Source organism: Poecilia reticulata, chromosome 19, assembly GCF_904066995.2.
Source record: "Poecilia reticulata chromosome 19, P_reticulata-male-v2, whole genome shotgun sequence".
In the NCBI taxonomy this organism is placed as follows: Eukaryota; Metazoa; Chordata; class Actinopteri; order Cyprinodontiformes; family Poeciliidae; genus Poecilia; species Poecilia reticulata.
The window spans coordinates 410726-431261 of record NC_088848.1 but is presented as its reverse complement, the minus strand read 5'-3'; the positions used below and the strand labels follow the sequence as shown (position 1 = coordinate 431261).

Below are 20536 nucleotides of genomic sequence, written 5' to 3'. Positions count from 1 at the left end.
AAGTTCTTATTCACGGAAGACGGAGCCGACAAGTTGCACAGAGACTTTGTTTAAAATTATTATATTAATTATTGTGTCTCATTAAAATGTTTAATATCTGAGTAAATGTAGAAAAAAAGCCTGGATTTAAACTGTTCTGTGTGGCCTGATGCTGCTGCAGCAACAGATTCGGCGTAAAGGTGGAGCTGCTGCCGTTCATCATGGCTGCCGCTAGATGGCAGTGTCGGACAGCAGCAGGATATTATCTGTTTCAACATGGCAGCTGGACTCAGTCCGATCATTTTCTGATTTATTTAGCATAAAAACAAGAACAGTTCATCTGGGAGAAATTAATTTAAGTTTTTATTTGATTTTTTCACAGTCATTTAAAAGATCTCTGGTTCTTCTTTTTCTGCACATCCAGACGCTTCATTCATACTTGCAGTAGTGCTTCAGCGCGTCGGGCAGCTGCAGCCAGTCGATGGCCATCCGGTGGACAATGTGCTTCTGAATGGCCTTCCTGCACAGCGTCTGCAGAGAGGAGACTGACAGAGACACAGGGTCACTTATCTAGAGAAATCTGCACTTAGAAACCTGTGAAAACACACAAAGCTACCATAAAAAGGCTCCTAAAACAGACGATGAATGCAGAAGCAGAAAATCTCAAATAAGAGCAAATAATTTCCAGAAACTATAATAAGAAAACATGATTGAGATCTTATCTGAGGAACAACTGAGAAATGAATTCTAAAGATTTCAGCCCATAACGTCATAAAATACCACAGTCGTGTTTCCACCAACATTTTAATGGAAAATGTAAAATGTTCCCCCTCCTGGTTGTCTGTCTCATCATGAGACTGGCCAAGCTGCTGAGAGAGAGAGAAACTTTATTCAATAGACTCCTAACACATACAAAATAAAAGACATAAATAAAATCTTATAAAGACTTGCATACCAATGATTCCACAGCACCGACTGGTATCTGAGACAGAGGGATGTGAAAACATTACAATAAGACTGTTCAATAAACTTGTACATCATGAGTGCCTGAAACGTTCTGACGTGCGTTACTGAACATCTCACCTGCACAGCTGGGCCTGGTTCCTTAAGCAGAATTATCAGGGAGTCTTTATAAGCAACCTTAAGCTTCTGCATGCTAGCTTTTTACATTTACACCACAAGGAGCTGCTACATAGATCTCTGCAGAGCCATATAACAGCAGGAGGTCCTGGATCCTGGAGACTATATGAGTTTTTCTTCCCAACCCAGAACTTATGGGCCCCCTTTGGGCAGAACATCTGAGTTGGGCTCCACAGAATCCCTGCATCACAATCAGGGACTCACACCTGTTATCCAACCAAGTCTCTGTTCTGACCAGAACCTATAAAACGAAGCCAGATCCACTGTCGGTCAGAGCAGACGGACAGACTCCTTTCACTCTGTATTTCTGTTCTCACCTTGCAAGGTTTTGATTCATTTCTTATTTCTTCTCATCTCCTGAGCATTGTTGTAAACATGCCAACCTATAGGGGGCAGTGTAACGCTATGCCAAGACCTGTCAGCCAATCAGATTGCTTCAAAATAACCAGCACTTCCTGTTTGGAATTAAATATGGCGCCAGAAAGTTCATCTGTGATGACAGACAGAGAGGTTGAACTACTTAATTACTAATTATTAGAAATAGAAAGTTAATAAGAACGTCCATCAGAACCAGATATTAGCGGATTATGTGTCAGACTAATGCACAGGAAGCTACTTTTCTATTTTCCATTGAACACATAAACATGGAGTTTTCTCAAATTTCCGCTTGGCTAAAGTTTTTATAGATATTGTTTTCTAGTTACATTAAGAGGTTTTGGTGTGGATGAAAGTCCAAAACACATAAAAATGTATTTGTTTTCCCAGATATGCGGCTACATCTGGACTAGGCCTCAATGCGCTAACTGGAAACATGTTAGCTGAGTAAGTTCTGGCTCTGAGCCTTACCAGAGGAACCAAACTGAGGGCAGCCCTCCATGTTTCTCCATACTAGTTAGCAAATGACTTCTCGTTTCTTCCAGCTGTTGCGGAAAGAGCCTCCGCTATATGTGAGAATAAGTAGTGTGTATATTCTGTGTGGGTGAGGGAGATGTGTAACAGCCGTCCTCCGGTCAGAAGGGGGCGCTGCGTGCTGTAACCTGCAAGCTTTGGAGCAAATGGACGGTGTGTGGAGACGTTATGTCTATGGGAGCAGCGGTGGTTAGGATCAAGTCTGTGCGGCCTGTAAGCCGAAGCCATTACATTGACCTCTTACCACCTCAGTGCCACCGCGTGGTTTATGTTCACACGGCAAGTGAAGGATTTCACCCCGAGGTCGAGACCTACTTCGGCCCTGGAGGAAATGTCCCTGTGTGATTTCAGACTACGGTCAGAAGACAGAAGCAGGATCGGAAACACAACCATGTAGCGCCAACAATCGACAGAACTTCGCTCTGCTGGAGGCTCGGCTCGTTCACATGTTCATTTGCAGCATTTTGAAAGTTCACATAAAGATTGGATGTGAAGAGGCTGCTGACACTCACATCCGTACTCCACCTGGACGATGCGAACCGTCTTGGTGGCAGCGAAGACGTCCACCACGGCGTACAGCGGCCTGCTGGACGGGATTCCCTTGGCGGAGGCCCCCATGTCCTCTCCGTTGATCACGATGTGCATGTCGGCCGTGTCTCTGCTCTTCGGTACGTACAGAACTCCGATCCTGCTGCGTCTCGCCGTGGGCGGCAGCGCGTTGGTCTTATACAGGTCGTCCAGGATGTGGCTGAAACGCCCCGGACGGCTCCGGCCGGCCAGTTTGTCTCTGGGGATTCGGACCGAGTCAATGTACAGGTGAGAGTCCGTGAAGAAAGTCTCTGGTTTGGTGTTGCCTCCTTCGACTACCTGAACTCCGTCCTCTTCCTCTCCTCGTCCAAGTCTCCGCCCGGCGTGTCGGACCTCGGGCTCCTCCAGGACCTTGTTGTGGTTTCGAGTGATGGCGAACACCCAGCTGTCGCCCAGCTCCATCAGGTCTGGGATGGAGTATTCAGGGACCACGGCCAGGCGGTGCGGGTCCCAGGCGGTCAGGCCGATCCGCAGGTGGCCGCACCAGCCCAGCTCCTTCTCTTCGATCTCTATCAGGAAGATCTCTCCGGGTTTCAGCGGCCGTTTGCTGAAGCAAACCCCATTAGCAAAGCTTTCCACTCGGGTGGCCTGCGTTCCCGACTGGTCCAGAGTTATGTTGGTGCCGTGGTTGGGGTGAAACTCCAGGAACTGGTCAGAAAGAGTCTCCATTTCGTTTTCTGTCAATCAGAACCAACCGAACCAGAACCAGAACTAAAAGCTAATAAAAACAAGAAGGATCAAAGTTTCCAGTCAAACTGGCTGATCTCCTGACCTCAGTCCAGCACATGAAGACTGGAGCCACCATGGCGTCCTGCTCTGCTGGACATTCAGCAGGCCTCTGCCTGCTGGGGGCTATTTTTAAACGGCTGCCTGTTAGGGGAGAGGCGTGTGTGTGTGTGTGTGTGTGTGTGTGTGTGTGTGTGTGTGTGTGTGTGTGTGTGTGTGTGTGTGTGTGTGTGTGTATGTGTGTGTGTGTATGTGTGTGTGTGTGTGTGTGTGTGTGTGTGTGTGTGTGTGTGTGTATGTGTGTGTGTCTGTGTGTGTGTGTATGTGTGTGTGTGTGTGTGAGTGACCATTGAATGAACGGGAATAACAGGAGCAACTAAACCCAACATCATTTTAAATCATTACATCAGATTCAGTCAGAATGAATTCCTACCCATCATGCTCAGGGGAATTAAAGATGGCCGCCCGCTGTGTTCCCAGTCTAAACCCCAGTAAAGTTTAGATCCTCCAGAGTCGACAGAAACCTGGTTCCTTTCATCTGCTGTTGATCACATCAGATGATTCACTGCAGCAGGAAATGAATTCCTGCACAATAAACCTTCCTGTTATAAATCTGATATGAAGAGAAAACGTAGCTGAATGAAAACATGAAGGTTAGTTTCTGTGTACTGTAGCTGTGCAACGCTGAGTCGTCCCCTCAGTGACAGATGATGCAGACGTCTCCGCTCTCTCTCTCTCTCTCTCTCTCTCTCTCTCTCTGGTGTTTGTAGGTCAGCGAGGAGGGAGAGATTTATTCTCATTTCATCTCCTCTGCTTCATCTCTTGACCTGTTTCTGCACAAGAGGTAATTTTTAAAACCACAAATAAAGAAGTGATCAACAGGCCTGAGTAACTCTGGAAGAGCTGCAGGAAACCATGGTTCAGGTGGAAAGTCTGCTGAAAGGAAAAACACTCCACAAGTCTGAGCCTTGAGGAACAGCAACATCGCTGGAGAAAATCCTCAACAGGTTCGGTTTAGAGTTTGGAGCAAACAACGAAGTGAGTGGAGGAGACAGAAATGTTCCGGAGAAACAGCAAAACGGCAGCTGAGAGTTTTCTTTCCTGCAGGAACAGGAAGCAGAAACAGGAGCTACTTCCTGCGAGAACAGGAAGCAGAAACAGGAGCTACTTCCTGCGAGAACAGGAAGCAGAAACAGGAGCTACTTCCTGCGAGAACAGGAAGCAGAAACAGGAGCTACTTCCTGCGAGAACAGGAAGCAGAAACAGGAGCTACTTCCTGCGAGAACAGGAAGCAGAAACAGGAGCTACTTCCTGCGAGAACAGGAAGCAGAAACAGGAGCTACTTCCTGCGAGAACAGGAAGCAGAAACAGGAGCTACTTCCTGCGAGAACAGGAAGCAGAAACAGGAGCTACTTCCTGCGGGAACAGGAAGCAGAAACAGGAGCTACTTCCTGCGGGAACAGGAAGCAGAAACAGGAGCTACTTCCTGCCGGAACAGGAAACAGGAGCTACTTCCTGCCGGAACAGGAAGACGGTTGGAGCTGAAGACGGGACATGAACCAAGAGTTCACCTCTGGAGAAGAGCTGAAGGTTCAGCAGGATCATGAGCCTGAACATCAGACAGGTATTATGGGATGCTTTGGATCCATTAATAGAGGAGCCATGTTGGGACGACTTCCTGGAGGCGGAGCTTCAGAAACAGCAGGAGCTTTTAAAGAGACAGAGGCCTTAAATTACAAAGTAGATTATGTTTGATATTTATAGCATTTTTCTAACAACTGCAGGTAAAATAGTTACTGATATAAAATGGAACTATGAAAACATGTAATGCCCCTTTAAATGACGTAATGCCCCTTTAAATGACTGCAGCTGGTTCACAAAGTATTCAGTCCTTAATAAAAGCAACATTTTATTTGCAAAAACAAAAACATTTTAATACTTTATATCACATAAAATGTCAATAAAACATGAGAAAATATTAATAATTTTAGAATTAATCTTGGCACACTGTTACTTTAATTGGGCCTTTTAGCTGTAAACCAGAAACAGCCCATATAAGGAGCTGTAGCAGACGGCAGCCATACCTGCAGCCGCTGGCAGACAGCTGGATTATTTAATCTGGATTATCCTGCAGCGTCACACATCTGGTCGTCTGGGAGGCGGCGCAGCTGAGAGAGAGAGGGAGAGATTTTCCTCTGCTCTGCAGTCCAGAACCTCTCAGATGGAACCGGAACCAACAGCAGAACCAACCCAGAGCTTCAGGCTCGGTGAGTCAGACGTCTTTATTCCTCCTTATTAAAAGCTTTGTTTTTAAAATGAATTAATATTATTATGTGTGGAGGTTTGTATCTTTGCAGAGCTGAACTTTTCATTCCTACTTCTGCTCTGCAAATAAGTTATAAATTATTACTTTCATTAACTAACATATGAGGTAAAAACACGAAGGATGTCTGAAAGGTTAATTTACTCTCACTTCAATAATGAAAATATTATTTTATGTACAACTGGGCTGCACAGTGGAGCAGCGGGTAGAGCTGCTGCCTGCAGCAGAAGGTTCTGGTTCGATTCCGGGTCTTTCTGCATGGAGCTGCATGGTGGGTTCTCTCTGGGTACTCCGGCTCCAGAAACACCACTGTCAGGTTAACTGGTCTCTAAATTCTCCCTGGGTCTGTGTGTTGCCCTGAGACGGACTGGTGACCCGTCCAGGTCCAGGTGACCCGCCCAGGTGACCCGTCCAGGTGACCCGTCCAGGTGACCCGCCCAGGTGACCCCCCCCCCCCCACCTCTCACCTGAAACGTTTGCTGGAGAGGCAGCAGCTCCTGACCCCTGAGGCGGATGGATGGATTTTATGTACAAAAAGCCTAATTATTTAGCAGTACCACCAGCAGGTGGCGCTGTGCTGATGTTTGTTCTGGTCTGTTTCTGTTTTAACTCATAATTTATTACATTATGAAATAATGAAGTCAAAAACAATTTTACAGGATTTTATGTTGAATGTTTAAATATTAAATTCATAATTATTTTATTGTTTAAATATTCAGTTGATTTGTTTAATTGATTGTTTAGATTTATTTAAATTATAATAAACATTATGAAGTCAGGGTAACCTGACTTCATAATGTTCATAACCCTTCCTGAAACATCAGGAAATGACATCATTTCTTCCTCAGCAGGTTTGATCGTTTTTCGCATCGTGGGAAATTTCTGATAAGAATTTAGATTTTTAATAAAATCATTAAATTCCAGTTAATGAAGACTAAATTGTCAGGATTGTTGTTTACCGTTTTCTATTTTGATGACAAACATCCATAAATCTCAGTAAATTCAAAAATGTGCTGAAATATAATTACCGTCTGCAGCAGTGATGACGGCGCGGCTGCCCTGAAGATGCCTGACTATAAAGGGAAACATTAGACACTGAAAACACTGAACGGTTGAAACATGGTGATTAAATTCAGAATTCATGTTCAGCAGCTTCAGCAGCTTCAGCAGCTTCAGCAGCTTCAGCAGCTTCAGCAGCTGAGCTTTGATGGTCATCATGTTTTTAATTATTGTTATTTTATGAACACAGAACTAAAAACAACTGAATAGTTTATTGTTCCACAAATGATCAGATTACCAGATTATCTGCTTCTGGTAAATTTATCTCCAAACTGCCATAAACAGAAACAACAGAACATTTTAATCTGACAGTTTTATTGAATTTATTGTTCCTGATGAAGTGATGAATCTGACATGAGCAGAAATTTTCCAGGGTGATTAACCAGAACTAATAATCAGATTAGAGATTAATAAACCAACAGATTAACTCCTAATTCTGTTAGCTGGACAGTTTCTGCATTAAGCCTTCGTCCTTCGTCTAGACCGATTATCCCAGCGGGAGCCTGGGGTCTCCACAGGTCACTGAGAGGAACCAGTAAACCCAGTAAGAGTCATGGGAGGAAGCCAGAGAACCCAGAGAGAACCAGAGACCCAGAGAAAACCAGAGAACCAGAGAGAACCGGAGAACCAGAGAACCCAGAGAGAACCAGAGAGAACCAGAGAATCCAGAGAGAACCAGAGAACCCAGAGAGAACCCAGAGAGAACCCAGAGAGAACCAGAGAGAACCAGAGAATCCAGAGAGAACCAGAGAGAACCAGAGAATCCAGAGAGAACCAGAGAACCAGAGAGAACCGGAGAACCAGAGAACAGAGAGAACCAGAGAGAACCAGAGAGAACCAGAGAACCAGAGAACCAGAGAGAACCAGAGAACCAGAGAACCAGAGAGAACCGGAGAACCAGAGAACCAGAGAGAACCAGAGAACCCAGAGTGAATCCAGAGAGAACCAGAGAACCAGAGAACCAGAGAGAACCGGAGAACCAGAGAACAGAGAGAACCATAGAGAACCATAGAGAACCAGAGTGAATCCAGAGAGAACCAGAGAACCCAGAACCCGACCAGAGCTGCTTTAACTAGATAAATGGATATTTACGTGAAGCATAAAGAAGCTCAGTGAGTCGCAGCCCTCAGACCTGGAGACTCCAGGATGGAAAGTTGATGGGAATCAGCTTCAGCTTTAGCTCCTAATCCTGCTGGATGATTTGCCAGATTTTACAGTAAAATCCTGATTTAACGATAATCTGAGTTTGCTGGTGGGTGTGAGCGTTCAGACACAAGCAGAACTAAATATTAAAAACTGGAGGATTTCTTGTTTGGGCTTTGAGCCGCTGAGGCCGGCTCTGAAAATGGCCTAGTCAAACCATGACTGTACTTTGAGCTCCAGTTTGTGAAACCTTTGTTTTATGAATTTGTATCATGTATGATGTCAGCATGATGCATCGTTAGCCTGTTTTCTGCAGAGATGCTAACGATGCTAATGTCGGCCATCTTTAAGTCAGAGTAACAAATATTCTCTCCAGACGAGTAAAACACCAGACCCATCTACTTTTGACTTTTCTGCAAATATTGCCAATTCTGTCTCGTCAAACCAAGATGGCCGCCGCTGCAACATAAATCTTTAAAGAAATATGTTGATATAATTTAACAACCAAGAAGTCGTTATGCAGATTTAATCCATTTTCACAGTGAATTCTGTTCCACTCAGATCAAATCTAACTTTAATCTCAGAAATATTTATTTATTTTATAATATTGTAAAATCCAACAGCAGGAATGGATGAAGAATCTCTTGGTGCAGAAACGTCTCAACCTCACAGGACGCCGGTTTACGGCTCAGGAAATGAAGCGGTCGCTGTGTGGTTCTGGTATGGTTCTGGGTCTGGTGTGGTTCTGGTGCTACAGCTTCCCTGGTGCTGCAGCTTCCCGGCCCACCAGGGGAACCTCTGGTGCTGCAGCTTCCCGGCCCACCAGGGGAACCTCTGGTGCTGCAGCTTCCCGGCCCACCGGGGAACCTCGGGCTTAGCCTGACCCCAGCAGCAGGTTCATCCCCTCCGGCCGTCAGAGCAGATTATCGCGGCTCCACCAGCTGCTGGCTCAGCATTTTAGTGCCGTTACATAAATGTGATCAGCTGGAAGTCGGGTTAATGCATCCAGAGCTGCAGCAGCGGTGAGGCTGCAGCAGCGGTGATGCTGCAGCAGCCTGAAGATGTTTAATTCAGGACGTTTCCGTTCAGTGCTGCTGGTTCTGATCCACATGATGATGAACCAGCAGCAAAACTCAGGTCTGATTTCCTGGCCCAATAAAATCAGCTGCTTTGAACCAGAACTCTACAGAACCTGCAGGTGTTTTGGTGTTTGTCTCCACCAAACCAGAACCAGAACCGCTTCCTGGTCCAGTTCTAGTGTGAGTCCAAACCAACTACAGGAAATAAACGTCTTTTTGGACCTCATGAGCCCCTGTAGTTGGTTGCCATGGTAACGATGGGCCTTCAGGGTTGCCAACACTGCTGGTTCTGGTTGGACTGGACCTGATCCGTTTCCCGCTTTGCAGAACCTCAGCAGAATTTACCGCCGCAGACCCAGAATCATGACATCATAAAGCCAAACCAAACAAAATGACGTTTTTTTTGTTCCGGACCAAACGAGCGACCCGTTCTGTGTGTGACCAGCCTGAGCTGCTCAGCTGAAGATCTGGGTTCAGACATTTCCTCCCGGTTCTTGGGACGGATGTGTCTGAATCAGACGTCTGGATGTCAGGCTGTAGATTCAGTCTGTCTGAATCAGACGTCTGGATGTCAGGCTGTAGATTCAGTCTGTCTGAATCAGGAACTGTGAGCCGGTGAAGCTCCTCAGTGCGGAGCGACATGTTGACTTGGCTGGGATTCAGACTCACTAGTCCTCAGATTATTTCGTGATTCTTTAAAGCCAGAGGACAAAATGTGACAAGTTAATTCCTGGCTGGTTTTGCAGAAACGAGTCAGAAGCTATGAAAAGCAGGAATTGGTCTCCGTCTGTCCGTCTCTGAGGCGGCGAGTCGATGCGGTCCAGAGGCGGTGCGGTCCAGACGCGATGCGGTCCAGACGCGATGCGGTCCAGAGGCGGTGCGGTCCAGACGCGATGCGGTCCAGAGGCGATGCGGTCCAGACGCGATGCGGTCCAGACGCGATGCGGTCCAGAGGCGGTGCGGTCCAGAGGCGGTGCGGTCCAGACGCGATGCGGTCCAGAGGCGGTGCGGTCCAGACGCGATGCGGTCCAGACGCGATGCGGTCCAGACGCGATGCGGTCCAGAGGCGGTGCGGTCCAGAGGCGGTGCGGTCCAGACGCCATGCGGTCCAGACGCGATGCGGTCCAGACGCGATGCGGTCCAGACGCGGTCCAGAGGCGGTGCGGTCCAGAGGCGATGCGGTCCAGAGTCGGTGCGGTCCAGACGCGATGCGGTCCAGAGGCGGTGCGGTCCAGAGGCGATGCGGTCCAGAGGCGATGCGGTCCAGAGGCGGTGCGGTCCAGACGCGATGCGGTCCAGACGCGGTGCGGTCCAGAGTCGATGCGGTCCAGAGGCGATGCGGTCCAGAGGCGGTGCGGTCCAGAGGCGATGCGGTCCAGACGCGGTGCGGTCCAGAGGCGATGCGGTCCAGAGGCGGTGCGGTCCAGAGGCGGTGCGGTCCAGAGGCGGTGCGGTCCAGAGGCGGTGCGGTCCAGAGGCGGTGCGGTCCAGAGGCGATGCGGTCCAGAGGCGGTGCGGTCCAGAGGCGATGCGGTCCAGAGGCGGTGCGGTCCAGAGGCGGTGCGGTCCAGAGGCGGTGCGGTCCAGAGGCGGTGCGGTCCAGAGGCGATGCGGTCCAGAGGCGATGCGGTCCAGAGGCGATGCGGTCCAGAGGCGATGCGGTCCAGAGGCGATGCGGTCCAGAGGCGATGCGGTCCAGAGGCGGTGCGGTCCAGACGCGATGCGGTCCAGAGGCGATGCGGTCCAGAGGCGGTGCGGTCCAGAGGCGATGCGGTCCAGAGGCGGTGCGGTCCAGAGGCGATGCGGTCCAGAGGCGGTGCGGTCCAGAGGCGGTGCGGTCCAGAGGCGGTGCGGTCCAGAGGCGGTGCGGTCCAGACGCGATGCGGTCCAGAGGCGGTGCGGTCCAGAGGCGGTGCGGTCCAGAGGCGATGCGGTCCAGAGGCGATGCGGTCCAGAGGCGGTGCGGTCCAGAGGCGGTGCGGTCCAGAGGCGGTGCGGTCCAGATGCGATGCGGTCCAGAGGCGATGCGGTCCAGAGGCGATGCGGTCCAGAGGCGATGCGGTCCAGAGGCGATGCGGTCCAGAGGCGATGCGGTCCAGAGGCGGTGCGGTCCAGACGCGATGCGGTCCAGAGGCGATGCGGTCCAGAGGCGATGCGGTCCAGACGCGATGCGGTCCAGAGGCGATGCGGTCCAGAGGCGATGCGGTCCAGAGGCGGTGCGGTCCAGAGGCGATGCGGTCCAGAGTCGGTGCGGTCCAGACGCGGTGCGGTCCAGAGGCGGTGCGGTCCAGAGGCGGTGCGGTCCAGAGGCGGTGCGGCTGACCGTGTTCGTCTTCTCCTGACCCACAGGTGTCCCGGTTTGGAGATGTGAACCAGAGAAATGGCAGATGATGGAAAAAGCCGGGATGGAGGAGGCAGGAAGGACCCGGGCGAGGCCAGCAGGTCCTGTCCTGACCCTCACAGTCTCTTCCCTCTTGGCACCACGAAGCGGAACCAGAACCAGAACCGGGGGATTGTGATCCATCTGACCGGCACCGAAGGGGAGTGGGACAGCTTGGAGGACGATGAGCTCGTCTTCTCCCTGGACCACGGCGAGGAGCAGCCGCTTCCTGCGGAGGACGACAGAGGCTTGAACTTCCATGTTCCTCTGTCCCCGTCATCGCCTGGTTCCCTGGGGAGCTGCTCTGCGGCGCCCCCTGGCTTCCTGTCCCCAGGGCCGTCCTCACCCAGCCAGCGGCCCCTGGCCGGCCTCGTCAAGTCGCTGTCCACTGAGCTGGAGCCGAAGGAGGGCTCCACCCTCAGACCCAGGCCTCTCCTCAGCCTGGTGAAGTCCATCTCCACGGAGCTGTCCCACTCGGAGCCCGAGGTGTCTCAGTCCAGGTCCGACTCCCGTCTCAACCTCCACCTGTGGAAGCAGCTGACCCAAACCAAACCCCGGAGCAGTGGGGACTCCCGCACGGCCCCGCCGTCCCCCAGCGCGCCGTCCCCCACCGCGGAGGGCCTGAAGGGGGGCTTCTTCAAGATGGAGCTGGAGGACACGAGGAGGAAGCTGTCCGAGGCCGTGCACGAGCCTCTGAGCTGCATGTTCAGCAGGATCCTGGGGGACGACGGCGCAGGGAGCAGGCCCACTCATCAGGCGAGGGACGGCAGCGTGGACACCGTCCTCTCAGAGTCTCCGGTGAGGACCGGAAGGAGACCAGATGGAGACGTTCTGCCCGTGTTTGACTGGCCTCCGGTCGGAGCGCGGCCCGGGCCGCGGCGCCGCCCGTGTCCCGTCCATCACCACCGAGAGCAGGAGCTGGAAATATGCCAGGATGATGACATGATGCGAGTGTTTACCACCGAAGCTCCCAGGAAGGTCAGGAGGTCGCCCGGCGCCCCAGAACCAAACGGCTCCGGTCCGGATCCTCAGCCTCCTCTGCCATGCATGAGTCTGTTCTGCGTGGCGGTTCTGTCCTACGGCTACTTCATCCTTCCTCTGGGTCCGTACGTCTCGGGCCTGGCGTCGGGCCTGGCTCTGGGCTTCCTGCTCGGCCTGTTCCTCATTCGGGTCGGCTCGGCTGACCCACACAGACCGGCGCCGGCCCAGCAGGGTGAGGCCCGTTTCCCAGGCGGCTCCAGCACCGAGCCCGACGTCCTTCAGGTAGGCGAGCGACGGAGTCAGGAAGTCCAGGCTCTGCATCTGGATTAATAATCTGGATTAATAATCTGGATTAATAATTCATACCTTCACAAAGCTTCTGTTATAAATGTCGGTTCCAAGCCAGATATCTAGTTTGGACATGAGCATTTAGCTCAGGACTAAATATGTAGCTTGGAAGCTAATTCACCTGCCGCTACCAGGAAGTGAACTACCAAAATAAAAGCTGTCTCTTCCTGTCTTCGTTTCTGTTCTTGAACTTTTCATCTTAAAATAAAGATTCTCCGTTTTAAAGGCAATCCAGACATTTAGCAACGGATCTACGGCAACAGCTTTTATTTTGATAGTCTACTTTTGCTTACAGGCAAGTGGATTTGCATATTTAGTTTGAAAATATGACATTTATAACTGAATAATTAAATCAGACCTGAAAATGAATCCGATTTTTCTCTTATTACAGGATAAATGAAATGGTTGTAACTTTACAGCAGCTTCAGATATTCAGATGGGAACCTGAGATAATAAATAATAAAGATAATAAATCATCTTATTACATTTTCAGGAATTTCATCCAATAAAACTGAAGGAAAAGATTCACAAAAGACTCATAACTTAGATCTTTTATTGCTGACAGAGCTCCACTCCCACTCTGAAGCTCGGGTCAGAAGCTTTCATACCAGATGTCATCAGAGAAACAGGAGGTTGAACAGAACTGAAGATCTGAAATGGACTCAGGCTGCATGAACACCGACAATAAGAAATATTACAAATATTTCACATCCAGAACCAGAACTTCACCCGAGTCCGTCTGACCAGCAGGAAGCGGCGCTGCTTTTCTCCTGATGGGTCTCTAGGAGGCGCCAAGCCGCTTCCTTCCTCCGTCCATCACAGATTAAAGTCCAGAACATCAGGCACAGCGGGTCCAATTAGGCCCGTCAGAACCGCGGCGGCGCCGTGATTAGCCCGCTCCTTCTGGCCGAGCCCAGCAGGAGGCAGGAGGAGGAGGTCAGAGGTCGCCATCAGCGGCTCCATGTTGGAGGATGAAAACGCTGTGGAAGGATAATCTCTGTCCTGGTTGATCGCTAGCTTAGCTTTAGCTTGAAAGCTTCCAACGTTCCAAACTCAGAAGGTTTTCCATGTTCCATCTTTTGCATCGTCTGGCTTTGTTTTGGCTTCAGGAAGCCGTTATTTCTCCCAAACTAAATGTTTTTAACTCGGGTCCCCCAAGTTGAACACAATCACACAGGAAGGAGCTCCTGTAGCAGTCAGTGTCTCAGCGGGTCTGCAGAGGCCTCTGACTGAAGACTGCCCGGTCTCATGCTAACATGCTAACAGCTCGTCAGGCAGCAGAGCTGATATTCCACAGCGACATTCTGGGTGACATCACCAGTTTGTTAGCTAGCTCTGCTGATCCTCCTCCTTTGCTTTTGCTGCTCCTCTTTACATCTGTTGGTTAGAAAGACGAGTAGAGAGTCTGGGGTTTGGTCCATGTCTGTCATGACCTCATACTCCAGGTATTACATGAGCTATTGATATGCTAATAACCTTGTTACCATGGTAACCGTCCAGAAGTAAAAGAGCAACAATCCTTCCAGCTGCACAGAACCAGAGGAAAAATGACCCAAACAGCAGAGCCACAGACCTCATTATTCACAGTAATTATCATTTTTATCACTATTATTAAATATTATGACAGTAACTATGAAGCTGTTCAGGTCGGCAGCCGACTCCTGAAGGTCGGCAGCCGACTCCTGAAGGTCGGCAGCCGACTCCTGAAGGTCGGCAGCCGACTCCTGAAGGTCAGGCAGCCGACTCCTGAAGGTCGGCAGCCGACTCCTGAAGGTCGGCAGCCGACTCCTGAAGGTCGGCAGCTGCTCTTGTTGAACCTGCTGCTGTTTTCAGGGTTGGATGAATGAGATCCAGGATTACGACCCAGAAATCTTCCACCCGGCTCTGACCCACTCCGTGTTCGCCACGCTGCAGGGCTGCAGCCTCCGTCTGGATTACCCACGATGCAACATCCGGCGCCGCGCCGCGCACGACGACCCGCCGCAGGAAGTGGGCTTCATCAAGACGCGCTGCTTCCGGCTGGCAAACAGCAAAGTAACATCTGAACATTTCATTTCACTTTTCATTCTTATCCAGATTTATGCTCCAGGTTCAGAAAATTCAACTGACTGATGAAAAAGTGAGGCAGTAAATCTATGGAGAGCCAATCCTGCCATAATGATGAGAAAATGCAGAAATTTAAAAAAGGCTCAACAAATTAGCAAAAGATTAAAATACGGTAAATTATTAAATGCTGGCAGTAATTACATTAGACAGTGAGACAAATATGTTTATTATCTTTATTTACTCACCTTTGTAATTATGACCTTTTTTATTCATCATAATTTTCAAGATGGGCAGAAATAAAAAGTTTTGATAAATTTACAACTAAAGCTGAAAATGATAAGCAATAATAAATAAGGTGATTATAAACGTTCAAAAAATTAGATTCATTCAGGAATCAAAGCAGAAAGAGTTTCTGATCTGAATAGACGTTTTACTGCCACAAGAAAACATCTGGTTCTGGTTCTGGTGGTTCTGGTTCTGGTGGCTCTGGTTCTTCATCATGCTGCCTCCTTCCTGAAGGTCTTCCTCCTGCCGGTGGCGCTGGCTCGGAAGAGAGTCTGGAACCCGAAGTATCCCATCTGCATCCAGCTTGGAGCAGAGGAGGACGGAACCGGGTCAGAACAGAACCTGGGTTCTGATCCAGCACAGACTTCCTCCACGCAACCTGGCGCCGCCCCGCCTGCGCTCTACCTGTTCGGACGCACGGGCCGGGAGAAGGAGGAGTGGTTCCGCCATCTCCTGTCGGCGTCGGCGGTCCGGGACGGGCCGAGAGCCGGCCGACCCGGTAACAGCCAACCTGGTAACACCCGATCCGGTACCAAACGACCCGGTGACACCCAATCCGGTACCAAACGACCCGGTATTAAACGACCCGGTGACAAACGACCCGGTGACAAACGACCCGGTGGCAAACAATCCGGTACCAAACGACCCGGTACCAAACGACCCGGTGACAAACGACCCGGTACCAAACGACCCGGTGACAAACGACCCGGTGACACCCAATCCGGTACCAAACGACCCGGTACCAAACGACCCGGTACCAAACGACCCGGTGACAAACGACCCGGTGACACCCAATCCGGTACCAAACGACCCGGTGACACCCAATCCGGTACCAAACGACCCGGTACCAAACGACCCGGTACCAAACGACCCGGTACCAAACGACCCGGTGACAAACGACCCGGTACCAAACGACCCGGTGACAAACGACCCGGTGGCAAACAATCCGGTACCAAACGACCCGGTACCAAACGACCCGGTGACACCCAATCCGGTACCAAACGACCCGGTGACAAACGACCCGGTACCAAACGACCCGGTACCAAACGACCCGGTGACAAACGACCCGGTACCAAACGACCCGGTGACAAACGACCCGGTGGCAAACGACCCGGTGACAAACGACCCGGTGACAAACGACCCGGTGACAAACGACCCGGTGGCAAACGACCCGGTGACAAACGACCCGGTGGCAAACGACCCGGTACCAAACGACCCGGTGACAAACGACCCGGTGACAAACGACCCGGTACCAAACGACCCGGTACCAAACGACCCGGTGACAAACGACCCGGTGGCAAACAATCCGGTACCAAACGACCCGGTGACACCCAATCCGGTACCAAACGACCCGGTACTAAACGACCCGGTGACAAACGACCCGGTGGCAAACGACCCGGTGGCAAACGACCCGGTGACAAACGACCCGGTGACAAACGACCCGGTACCAAACGACCCGGTGGCAAACGACCCGGTACCAAACGACCCGGTACCAAACGACCCGGTACCAAACGACCCGGTGACAAACGACCCGGTGGCAAACGACCCGGTACCAGACGACTCGGTGACAAACGACCTGGTGGCAAACGACCCGGTACCAAACGACCCGGTGACAAACGACCCGGTGGCAAACAACCCGGTACCAAACGACCCGGTGGCAAACGACCCGGTACCAAACGACCCGGTACCAAATGACCCGGTGACAAACGACCCGGTGGCAAACGACCCGGTACCAGACGACTCGGTGACAAACGACCCGGTGGCAAACGACCCGGTACCAAACGACCCGGTGACAAACGACCCGGTGACACCCAATCCGGTACCAAGTGACCCAGTGACAAACGACCCGGTACCAAACGACCCGGTGACAAACGACCCGGTGACAAACGACCCGGTACCAAACGACCCGGTACCAAACGACCCGGTGACAAACGACCCGGTGACAAACGACCCGGTGGCAAACGACCCGGTACCAAACGACCCGGTACCAAACGACCCGGTGACAAACGACCCGGTACCAAACGACCCGGTGGCAAACGACCCGGTGACAAACGACCCGGTGGCAAACGACCCGGTACCAAACGACCCGGTGGCAAACGACCCGGTGGCAAACGACCCGGTACCAAACGACCCGGTACCAAACACCTCCAGCTCTGGACAGAAAGAGAGCAGAAATCATCCTGATGAATAAATGCTGTAGAGGCTAAAGCTAACGCTAACGCTAAAGGCAGAACCAGAACGACTGAGAGTCCAAATGCTGCAGCGGGTCGGGAAGCAGCCGGGTGTTACTAAAGTCATGTAGCTAAATATGGACAAGAGAAACGATCAGGATCATTTTCACTGTTTTTCAAATAAAATATTTAGTTTGTAAACAAACTTAATGCTAATATAAGCATTTAGCTTCAATTTAAATATGAAGCTAGATAAATCCACTACAGGAAAGAGCATTTTTAAAACTTTAAATTGGTTCAGAGCTGCAGGTCAGAGCAGGAAAACCTGAAACACTGAAACACAGAGCCAAACCTCAGGAATGTTAAAACTGATGAACAGGAAACCGTGAAGTGGAAAATGGCTGCTGCACATGAGGATCATCTGGTTCATCCACAGACAGACAGGCTCACTTTCACCTCAGATTAAAACAGAAGACAGATTTTATAGGAATTATTAGGGGTGCCAATAATTTCTCAATCCTCACAGATTAACTGACTCACAGAAATGGTTGGGTTAATGTGAGATTATGATATTGTAATGAAATCTGCATTTATTATCAGATATTTGCCTGAAAGCAGGTTTCCCAAAATTTACATAATTATTTCATCCTATTTCATTAAACAGTGAAATAATTATATCGTATCAATCAGAAAGTATATTACATTATTCAGTCAGACATTTTATGAAATACTTATTTATTTCAAAATGTATTCATTATTCAATTAGTCTCTTTTGGGCCTCCATACACATCACTATGATTCCTAGTGAGACAGTTTGAGACACAAAGCGCTGCAGTAGGTCAGCCGGGCCAGTCGGTGGCGCTGTAACACAAACCAGGTGTCTAAATGACGGTTCCTGAGTCCCATGATGCTGAATCTGACCCTCAGTCTAAACCACTAAGATCATTTGTGGATCCACCTGATGGTTTCCGTGCAGAAATCATTTGCGACCCTCATGTTAGGAACCTCTGCTCCTGTCTGAGGTGACATCCAGAAACTCGCTTTGCCTGGATTCTCTGCATTTTGGAGGAAACTTAATGAATAAAGCTGAATAATCTGCAGCAGATCTCTGTCCTCCAGGCGCTCCGTCCCAGAGCGTCCCCGTCCCGAGGAGCCGAGGCCCCAGCAGCGACGACGACGCGCCCGCCGCGTCCTCAACGCCCCCCACGCCCGCCGCCTCCTACGGTCCTGCAGTACCCTGCAGCTCCACCGGGGGGCTTTCTGCGCTTGACTACCACAGCTACATGGCCCACCTTCTGGCTGCACACGAGGCCACGCCCCCATGCACCCCCAGGGCTAGCAGCGCAGAGGCTAGCCCCACCGCTAGCCCCACTGCTAACACCACCGCTAACACCACCGTAAGCTAGCAGAGATTTTACTTCCTGTGAACGGATCTGGAGCGACTCTTAGCTCTGCTTCCTTCCTTCCTCAGTGTACCTGCGATCAGGCCACGCCCCCCGGAGCCGGTCCCGCCTCCTGGGTCAACGCTCTGATTGGCCGAATCTTCTGGGACTTCCTGCGAGAGAAGCAGTGGGCCGACGCCGTCGCCCATAAGATCCAGAAGAAGCTGAGCAGAATCAGAGTGAGGCTGGACGAGCGGAAGCAGACGGCCGCCTGTCGATGCTCATAAACTGACGTCTTCCTGTTCCTGCAGCTGCCTTACTTCATGAACGAGCTGACGCTGACCGAGCTGGACATGGGCTGCAGCATGCCGCACATCATGGCCGCCTCCAGGCCAGAGGTCAACCACAGAGGTCAGCTCAGCCGGCAGCTTCCTGCTCAGAACATGCTAACACTTTAATGCTTTTGTTGTGATTAGTTAGATTTTAACGCATTTTTTTCTTAACGTCTAAATCTGTTCGTCCTGTTTTCTCCACTTCTGCGTGTTTTTAAATCCTGCTGAGTCAGACTGCCCCCTGCTGGCTGCTGGGGCCTCCACCACCATTGCTAACAGCAGTTAGCCTAAAATAGCACCTGAATGGTAACATGTAGCAGCTAATGCTACAACAACCTGAAGATCAAAAACCAGAAATATCTCTGATGTCCATATCTGACCATATTCATTAAATAATTTAGCAGGAAAATCTTAATTTAAAGTGTCATATTATGGTTTATTACTTACAGAACCTGCAATTAACCAGATTCTAATTTGAATCTAATTCCAGCTCTAGTAAGTATAGGAAGTCAGTGTCCTTATATGGTGCATCCAGAGATCATCCTTCCACCAGATCTTCCCTTCTCCCTCAGCTTCTAAAGAGGACTAATGATTCTGACCTGATCTTCTCAGCCAGACGCGGGATCAGATTAGGCTCCATGACCTTTGGCCTGTCTTGTCAGCCTGGTGTTGAGCTGCTCTGTGCGCCCCCTGCAGGCCTGTGGGTGCAGCTGCAGCTGGTTTACACCGGGAACCTGCAGATGACGCTGCAGACCAAGTTCAACCTGTCCAAGCTGGGAAGAGACAGCAGAGAGGAGACGGGGCAGAGTGGAGCTGAAGCTGGAGGCCCCAGGTCAGAGACAGAGACAGACACACACACACACACAGAGACACACACAGACAAAGACACACACACACACAGAGACACACACAGACACACACACACACACACACACACACACAGAGACACACACAGACACACACACACACAGACACACACACACACACACACACACACACACACAGAGACACACACAGACACACACAGACAAAGACACACACACACAGAGACAGAGACACACAGACACAGACACACACACACACACACACACACACACACACACACACACACACAGACACAGACACACACACACACACAGACACACACACACACACACACACACACACACAGAGACAGAGACACACACACAGACACACACACACACACAGACACACACACACACAGACACACACAGACACACACACACAGAGACAGAGACACACACACAGACACACACACACACACAGACACACACACACACACACAGACACAGACACACACACACACACACACAGAGACAGAGACACACACACAGACACACACACACACACACACACACACACAGACACAGACACACACACAGACACACACAGACACACACACACACACAGACACAGACACACACACACACACAGACACACACACACAGACACACTCACACACACACAGACACACACACACAGACACACTCACACAGACACACACACACAGACACACTCACACACACACAGACACACTCACACACACACACACACACACAGACACACACACAGACACACAGACACACAGACACAGACACACACACACACAGACACACAGACACACTCACACAGACACACACACAC

At 50.5% G+C, this 20536-nt stretch overlaps 2 protein-coding genes across 2 annotated transcripts; one reads left to right on the top strand and one right to left on the bottom strand.

The window, feature by feature from the left end:
* Nucleotides 1-318: 318 nt before the first annotated feature.
* Nucleotides 319-3475, bottom strand: neurl2 (neuralized E3 ubiquitin protein ligase 2). The gene is made up of 2 exons (XM_008436227.2): nucleotides 2541-3475; nucleotides 319-524 (listed from the first exon to the last, which is right to left on the bottom strand). Exons 1-2 carry the CDS (start codon nucleotides 3283-3285, stop codon nucleotides 409-411), a joined length of 861 nt encoding a protein of 286 aa, XP_008434449.2. The 5' UTR covers nucleotides 3286-3475; the 3' UTR covers nucleotides 319-408.
* A 2045-nt stretch (nucleotides 3476-5520) lies between these two features.
* On the top strand, nucleotides 5521-20112 carry tex2l (testis expressed 2, like; the record flags this gene model as incomplete). Its single annotated transcript, XM_081600675.1, has 8 exons — nucleotides 5521-5609; nucleotides 11296-12589; nucleotides 14489-14689; nucleotides 15221-15500; nucleotides 18277-18554; nucleotides 18629-18778; nucleotides 18851-18950; nucleotides 19568-20112. Coding segments are annotated over exons 2-8 (2817 nt in total), but the record flags the coding sequence as incomplete, so codon positions are not given.
* Between the last annotated feature and the right edge of the window lie 424 nt (nucleotides 20113-20536).

Excerpts from the sequence above, each read along its gene's own strand:
- neurl2 (XM_008436227.2), bottom strand. The coding sequence starts at position 3,285 with ATGGAGACTCTTTCTGACCAGTTCCTGGAGTTTCACCCCAACCACGGC. Across the intron at positions 525-2,540 it reads CGTCCAGGTGGAGTACGGAT|TCTCCTCTCTGCAGACGCTG; the intron begins GTGAGTGTCAGC and ends TGTCTCTGTCAG.